Source organism: Lithobates pipiens, unplaced genomic scaffold (assembly GCF_037356315.1).
Source record: "Lithobates pipiens isolate NorthernLeopardFrog02 unplaced genomic scaffold, aLitPip1_a1.2 Scaffold_22, whole genome shotgun sequence".
NCBI lineage: Eukaryota > Metazoa > Chordata > Amphibia > Anura > Ranidae > Lithobates > Lithobates pipiens.
The window spans coordinates 32,117,480-32,126,244 of NW_027507784.1; the positions used below are offsets into that span (position 1 = coordinate 32,117,480).

At 45.6% G+C, this 8,765-nt stretch overlaps 1 protein-coding gene across 1 annotated transcript in view; it reads right to left on the reverse strand.

Moving 5' to 3' along the window:
- The window catches only part of LOC143925642 (uncharacterized), a gene marked incomplete in the record, with an annotated part of 246,019 nt that extends 238,941 nt beyond the window's left edge, over window positions 1-7,078 (reverse strand). Inside the window, 1 exon segment of the mRNA XM_077450108.1 lies at window positions 6,788-7,078. Within this exon segment, the coding sequence (XP_077306234.1) occupies window positions 6,788-7,058 (271 nt within the window).
- Window positions 7,079-8,765: the final 1,687 nt, after the last annotated feature.

Below are 8,765 nucleotides of genomic sequence, written 5' to 3' on the forward strand. Positions count from 1 at the left end.
GGCCGGAGAGAGCGACGTGTCAACATCTCCTGGAGAAGAGAAGGAGAAGAAGAACCGGGCCACCGCCTCTAAAAGAGCTATAGGAAGGCGCGGTGGCCCGGCAGAAGAACCGAAGAGGGGGACAAGACCCCCGAAGTCGGGGAGGAAGAAAGCCGGACTCCTCCGCTAGCAAAAGAGCTACAAGAAGATAGCGGAGGAGTCCGGCGAGAAGACCCCCGAAGACGGAAGACCCCCGGAGCTGTGCAATAAAATATATTATCTCGTGTGTTTGTTTTTTTTTTTGGGTACTTTTATTTTACAGGTGAATGGGTAGGGGTACATTGTACCCCATACTCATTCACATAGGGTGGGGGCCGGTATCCAGGGGCCCCCTTATTAAAGGGGGCTCCTGGATTCCGATAAGCCCCCCGCCCGCAGACCCCGACAACCAACGGCCAGGGTTGTCGGGGAAGAGGCCCTTGTCCGCATCAACATGGGGACAAGGTGCTTTGGGGTGGGGGGGCCGCGCGGCCCCCCTTCCCCAAGGCACCCCCCATGTTGAGGGCATGCGGCCTGGTACGGCTCAGGAGGGGGGGCGCGCTCACTCCCCCCCTTTCCTGGCCGGCCGGGTAGCGTGCTCGGACAAGGGTCTGTGTGGACTTGGGGGGGACCCCCACGCCGATTTTTTTCGGCGTTGGGGTTCCCCTTTAAGTCCATTCCAGCGGCGGAGCCCGCGACGTCTCCGTCGCGGGTCCCGCCTACCTTAACACGCGCTCAAAATGAGCGGACTGTCCCCTCGTGTGTGGGCGAGTCCGTTCATTTCAAAGTTGCGCGGACTTAGTACGACGAACTTAGTTTGCCGTATTTGTCCGCTCAAAAAGTGCCGTGTGTGGGCAAGTTCGTTCATTCAAAAGTTTGAGCGGACTGTTTTGACGAACTTAGTTCGGCAGACAGTCTGCCCTTGTGTACGCCGCCTTATTAAACATTCTTAAAAGTCTACACTCAGAGGCACTTCTGTTTTTCCCTTCTCTGTACATGTACTCTGGAGATTTCTGACTGCTTTAAAGTTTGCTGCCCTAACCCCTCTCCCTTGTGGGCTTTACCTATGATCTTCCATTTTAATCTATGGACTTATCTGCATGAACTATATGGTACATTTTATATGATTAACTATTTGAGCCCAAAATCATACTACCAACTGTCATGGTTTTGCAATAGAGTTTGTCTGCTTACCTGTTTCCATGTGTTCATCTCTAGAGACCCAGCCGACCCTCACCTGACTGCTTTTGTAATCCATCCTCTGGCATGACTCCACCCTAGCTCCTATCAGAACTCTATATTAACCTGTGCACTGCAGGCCAACCCTGCTGATCAACCTTTGTGTGTTAGCTTCCTGTTACCTGCCGTGTGCTCTGCTGTTGTTCCGTTACCGACTTTGGCGTGTCCTTGACTATCCCTGTTTGCCTGTGATCCTGACCTTTTTGGCGTGTCCCTGACTATTCCTGTCTGCTTGTGGCCCCGACCTTGGCTTTGTCCCTCACCATCCCTATCCTCCTGTTGCCTACTGTGGGTGTGAGCTGGGGGACCCTGGGGGTTACGACCTGGAGCCAGTTGCAGCCAAGTCCATCCTCACCACTAGAGGCTCTGGTGAACACCTGCTGGCTCTTAGACTCCGCGCCTCAGGGAATCTTGCACTCTAACCCCGGTGGGATCCATCTTGGTGTTCTGGCGGCCCTGCCTTCCTATTACCTTGACCTCCATCCGCAGCAGTCAGCCGTAGGGTCCACAACCTTGCGGTGCACTCCTGATGCCTACGGTGTGCATCTGTTACCTGGCCTCAAGGTGACCTGACAGTTTGATCAGCCATGGACCCGGCTGACGTGCCGCTTCCTGCAGTCGATCCGTTGCAGGGCTTAGTTCACAGACTTGAGACCCAAGAATCGCATCAGACCCAGATGATGCGATTCCTTCAGGATTTGGCATCCCGTTTTGAACAGGTTCAGGCCTCATTAGGACCCCCAGTTCAACAACCTCAACCGCTATCTGCTGCTGCACCTATCGAATCAGTTGCAGCCACACATTTATTACAACTGCCAGCTCCGGTCCGTTTCTCTGGGGACTCCAAGGCTTGCAGGGGGTTCCTTAGCCAGTGCACAATTCATTTTGAACTTCAGCCCCAAAACTTCCTGTCCGATCGGGCAAAAGTAGCATATATCACAGTGATGGCGAACCTTTGCACCCCAGATGTTTTGGAACTACATTTCCCATGATTCTCAACTACACTGCACAGTGTTAGAGTATTAGAGTAAGAGCATTATGGGAAATGTAGTTCCAAAACATCTGGGGTGCTAAGGTTCGCCATCAATGCTATATCATATCCCTCCTGTCCGGTGAGGCGTTAGCTTGGGCTGCCCCTCTGTGGGAACTGAATGATCCAGTGGTTTCTAGCCTGATTTCTTGAAACTTTTTCAGAATATCTTCAAGGAACCGAGTCGTGTCTCCTCAGCGGCTAGCGCTCTTTTACGTCTCCACCAAGAGTCCGCTTCTGTGTGACAGTATGCTCTTCAGTTCCGTATCCTCACAGCTGAATTGAGATGAAATAATGAGGCCCTAGTTTCAACCTTTTTACATGGCCTCTCTGATAGAGTGAAGGATGAATTAGCAGGAAGATCCCTTCCTGCTGATCTGAACAGTGTCATCACCTTGTGTAACCAGATCGATATTCGCTTTCAGGAGAGGGTCCTGGACAAAAGACGCCAGCACTCCCCGTTCTTTAGGCAGCCTGAGCCCCCAGTCCCTTCTCTTCGATCCGAGGAGCACCCCCTGCCTGCTGAGGAACCTATACAGTTGGGCTGGACTAAGTTATCTCCCGAAGAACGTGCTAGGCGCAGAACTCTGGGCCTCTGCCTCTATAGTGGGGCCAAAGGTCATTTACGTGACACTTGTTCTCTTCGTCCGGAAAAACGCTCAGGGCTAATACATCTGGAAGGTGGAGTATTGGACCCTGAAATATCACCTTCATCTTCTCGTCTTTTTCTGTGTTGCTTCATGTCGGTGCTTCCTCTTGCTCGGTCTCAGCACATCTGGATTCCGGAGCCGCTGCCAATTTCATGGATTGGGAAACTGCTTCCTCCATGAGACTTACCCTTTTGCCCCTTACAACACCATTGGTGGTCTTGGCGATTGATGGCACTGTTCTCCCAGGGGGCCCTATCCGCTTCCAGACTCTTCCTGTTAAGATGTCAGTAGGGACACTCCACCAGGAGTGGATATCCTTCCTTGTCTTACCTAAGGCTTCATCTCCTATCATATTAGGTCTTCCTTGGTTACGGCTCCATTCTCCACACGTTGACTGGTCTTCTGGAAGATCCTGGCTTGGGGTTCCTCCTGTTCCTCTTCCTACCTACTCAAGGGTACCCCAAAAGAGAAACTTCCTGTTATCACCATCCCAGTATATTCTGCTCTTCCCGCTGTATATAGCGATCTCTGGGATGCGTCCTGCAATAATTGGACTGATGCACTCTCTAGGTCATGTGGTACTCTGGATGAGGGGCCCACCTATGAACCTGAGTCGATCATTCACTCCAGTTTGCATAACCATTTACCTTTGCCTGTCCCTAATCTCCCTTGGACGCACAGCCAGGCTAACTTGTCTGCAAGTTCCACAGTCGCTATGCCCTGTGATGCAATTGAGATGGTCGCTACACCTGACAATACTATTGAGTCGGCCTCTGCACCAGTTATACCAGTCCAGCCCATGCCCAATGAGCTTCCTGCTTCTTGTTCAGGACCTTCTGTGACCTGGCCTCACCCTACTGCTACTATGTCTGTTCAAACCCGTTTAAGAGGCTCAATCCATCCTTTGGATAGACTGCCTCATTCGGCCAGGTGGGGTTTTCAATCTTTTTCTCAGGGTTCTCTGCATTCTGTTTTGTGTTTCAGCTATCCAGCTTGACTCTTGTGACATGTCACCTTCTAACCAACCTGACCTCAGGGATCCACTGACCTCTGCCCAGTCTGATGGTCCTGTTCTGGATTCCCAGCTCATCTTTAAGGGTCTGGGGGACCCTGCTCAGGCTCCTGATCTTCTCATGCCCTTACCCATTCCTAAAAAGCCTTTAGTCCTCAAGTCCTCTCATCCTCTCCCTACCTCGGTTCCAGTCTCTGAGGATAATCCAAAATACAAGGTTAGTCAAGTTTTGGATTCCCGGCTCCGTAAAAGCATTCTTCAGTACCTCGTACATTGGAAGGGATTTGGCCCCGAGGAGAGGTCTTGGGTCACTGCATCTGAGGTCTTTGCTCCTAGTCTGTTGAAGAGGTTCCATCTGGAGTTTCCCTTTAAGCCTGGACCCAGGCGGGGGAGGGGGAGGCCTTGTAAGAGGGAGGGTACTGTCATGGTTTTGCAATAGTTTGTCTGCTTACCTGTTTCCATGTGTTCATCTCTAGGGACCAGCCGACCCTCACCTGACTGCTTTTGTAATCCATCCTCTGGCATGACTCCACTCTAGCTCCTATCAGAGAACTCTATATTAACCTGTGCACTGCAGGCCAACCCTGCTGATCAACCTTTGTGTGTTAGCTTCCTGTTACCTGCCGTGTGCTCTGCTGTTATTCCGTTACCGACTTTGGCGCGTCCTTGACTATCCCTGTTTGCCTGTGATCCTGACTTTTTGGCGTGTCCCTGACTATTCCTGTCTGCTTGTGGCCCCCGACCTTGGCATTTTGTCCCTCACCATCCCTATCCTCCTGTTGCCTACTGTGGGTGTGAGCTGGGGGACCCTGGGGGTCACGACCTGGAGCCAGTTGCAGCCAAGTCCATCCTCACCACTAGAGGCTCTGGTGAACACCTGCTGGCTCTTAGACTCCGTGCCCAAGGGAATCTTACACTCTAAACATGGTGGGATCCATCTTGGTGTTCTGGCAGCCCTGCCTTCCTTTCCCCTTGACCTCCGTCCGCAGCAATCAGCCATGGGGTCCACAACCTTGCGGTGCACTCCTGATGCCTACGGTGTGCATCTGTCCCCTGGCCTCAAGGTGACCTGACACCAACACAATGCCATAGTGCCTGGCCACCACGCTGGGGCAGGCGCAAACTGAGCAAAGCAGACAGGCAGAGTGACTTGATGACAGTCAGGTACAAGGCAGGCAAGGTTAAGAATAGTCTGGGTCAAATCCGAAGTCAAAAAGCGGGACTTTATAATAAAAAAAAAAGAAAAAAAAAAAAAAAGTACTTGTCCCAGATGTCTGTCTTTTTTACTATTTTTGACACTTTTTTTTGTGAAATGGTAGGGGTACAATGTACTCCTTACCAATTCACATGGGGGGCAGTGGTCTTGGGGGTCTTCTTGTTAAAGGTGGCTTCCAGATTCCGATAAGTCCCCCACAACCACTGGGCAAGGGTTGTGGGGATGAGGCCCTTGTCCCCATCAACATGGGGACAAGATGTTAAGGGGAGACCCCAAAACACCCCCCCATGTTGAGGGCATGTGGCCTGGTGCGGTTCAGGAGGGGGCACTCTTTTTCTGTGGCCTGCCAGGTTGCATGCTCAGATAAGCGTCTGGTATGGATTTTTGTAGGGACCCCTACGCCATTATTGTTCTAAACATGGGGAAATCTGCGCCACTTTACAGGCATACTATAGATACACCCCCCCAGCACGATATTTAAAAGAATATTTAATTTTTTATTGTTTCACTTTAAGCATTATTAAAATCACTGTTTCCCGAAAACTTCTGTTTTTAAAACTTTCTTGCATTGATACATGTCCCCTGGGCCAGGCCCCGGGTCCCCAAACACTTTTTATGGCAATAAATTGCATATAAGCCTTTAGAATGAGCACTTTTGGTTCTCCATGTTAATGTCCCATAGACTTTAAAGGTTTTCCGCGGCTTTCGAAATTGCCACGAACACCGCATAATGTTCGCTGTTCGGCAAACAGGTGAACACCTAATGTTCAGCCATTTCCATGAGGTGTGTTTACATTTTCACAGGAATGTACTACCAACCAACCTTCGCCTTGTTGCCACTTCTTAGAACTCAATAATCTGAACTCTTGGTCTCTCTTTAGCCTTCAGCATACCATCTCTAGCTTTTAGAAATACCTTTGTTTATGGTGCTATATTAGTAATTGGAGTCCACACAATCGGAATGTGATGAAATATAATTAATTTTGCTGAAAAGTCTTTTTAGTGATAAAAACAACATTCTGTTGAACATTATGATTCAACGTTCACAACCAGTGGTAAAGACAGGTGCACTCTCTTTTATTCTCAGTTTGCATGGATTACCAGTGACCCACTTTTCTTTTGTTGACTCCATCAGGGAAGAACACTCGAAAACCCATGAGACCATGCTCCTCTGTGATGGGTGAAATCATGCATGGTAACTTCTCAGTCTCTACTAAGTTATCATGAATGAAAAAAAACTCTGGCTTGCCTGGCCCATTCTCTAAGCTCTGACTACACCCAAAACATTAGAGTACTCCATCTTTACTGTGAAGTTCCCACCAGTCACAGAGAGAGTGGGCCACATAACAAACTCCTTAACAACCCCCTAAAAAACACATACACTTAAACAAAATAAAATTCCCACAGACCTATCCCAACAAGCTGAAAGATCTTAGTACCATAAGGAGTGCTTCCAATGATAGATAACTTGGTCTTAGCCCCTTAGGGTAGCCTTAAATACCTTCATCATTGCAGCTGGTATTAAAATTGTGTCTCAGATCTGTGGACATGCATGCATACATACAGTACATAGAATTGTATTGTTTTATGTGTACATATTATACTGTAGACATGTTACTCACATTCCCTGAGATTAGTCTGGATTATCTTCACTATATCATCTTTACTTATTTTTTTAAGAGCGTTATAGATCATTATTGTTCCATGTCTTTCAGTGTGACACGCGAGGATAAACTCAGCAATGGCCACCAATGATTTATCTTCAAGATCGTGCATGGTAATTTGTTTTTTTCCACGTGGAAGATTTATCAGAAAGAGAGCATTCTTAAATGTTTTCAATTCCTCTGCATCCAGATTGCTAAGACCATTGGCTATTATTTGTTGTTTTGACATATTGAGGCTGGATAGTGATGAACTCTGTTAATAAAAAAAAAAAAATTACAAAAACCAAATAACATATCGTAGTCACAGAAAACGGTAACCTTAGAGGAAGGTAGTTCTTAATAGAAAAAAAATAAATGTATGAAGACCAACGTATGACCATATGAGCAGTAATGCGTACAGTAACAAAGCAAATCAACAAATTCCTTGTTTCAGCTGAAAGACAAACCTTGCTTTCTTTAAATAAAAAAAGAAATGTAGTTGATATGGCTAAGATCTTCAGTTTTCAAAATTAGGATTCTTAAACCAATGTAACAACACATCCTAAATGAAAAAAATTGTTCTGCCCACCGCCCCTATCAGATTCATAATTTCAAATTACAACTGTCAGTAGGGAAAATGTTCAGTTTTCAAGAAAGTTATATTTTAGGGGGTAACCTCCATGCTGGATAAATGCATGTTGCACAGTGTAGAATTATTTTATCAATTTGGCTTTATAACCGAGATCTGTATTTTATACTGTTCATGTCCCCTTTTAAGCTTTTACATTGAAAAACTCACTTAACTCAGCATTAGACAGCTCTACAAATAGGAGTGTAAACGTCATTTTTCTACCAGATGTTCTCAATGTCCAGTGTTTATGACTTAAGGTCAGTATGTCAGTGGTTTCACAGATAAGAATACACAAAGAGAAATATGTCATAGATTTGAACAAGAATACTTGAAGATATCAAAGTAAATCATAGATTATCCATAATATAGTATTACTTAATTAGTCAGCTACTTAGAAATAGTGTGATATATATATATATATATATATATATATATATATATATATATACTCAATTATAGTTGATTATACATTTTGTAAGTTTTGGTACAGAACTGAATTCCTATCACTTTTTTTTTTTTTTTTTTTTTTCTTTAGAATACTGTTATGTGTTTCTGTCAAAGAAGTTTAAAAGTCATGTCAACTATTAGTTATGTGAATATTTGGAACAATTACTAATATGGTCATTACACATTTAGCTCAAACTGTATTTGGAAATAGCTGCATGTTGCCAACTACACACACACACACACACACACACACACACACACACACACACACACACACACACACACACGTAGACATTTTGTTTACTTCAAGCCTATATACAGCCTAACTCCTAACAGCTGTTCTAACAAAGACGCCTAACTGCAATAGAGGAAGCAAGAAGCTAAATCTTTTCCTGTTCTTTCTTTTTACTACAGTTTTTTTTATTCTTTATATTTTTGTATTACTAAATCAAGCTGTATTTTGTTTTAACTTTGTATTTTCAAGTTGTCAGGTGTAATCAAATAAACTCATACTTTGTTTTAAGACAGCCTGACTATTGAACTATTGAACGAAATGCCTAAAAAAGACACTACTGATATTATATGTTTGTGATATTTTACATTGGCGAAGCCAGACCATTTTTTCCCCACTTCTTGACAAAGAGGGGAGACTAACACAATTTCGTGATTGATCAAGTCTCAGGAAAAAAACGATCAAAGAACCTAGAAAGAAGCATTTGTGTTCCATCAGACGTGGACGAGAGGTCCAAGAAACTGAGCCTGCTAAAGAAGAGAAATTCTTCTAATTACGGTGAGTAAAAGTCATGGAATTTATTGATTAAATAACTAGAGAAAGTAAGCTAGAGTTTAAGGAGGTCTTTTTACCCAAATGACTGTCAT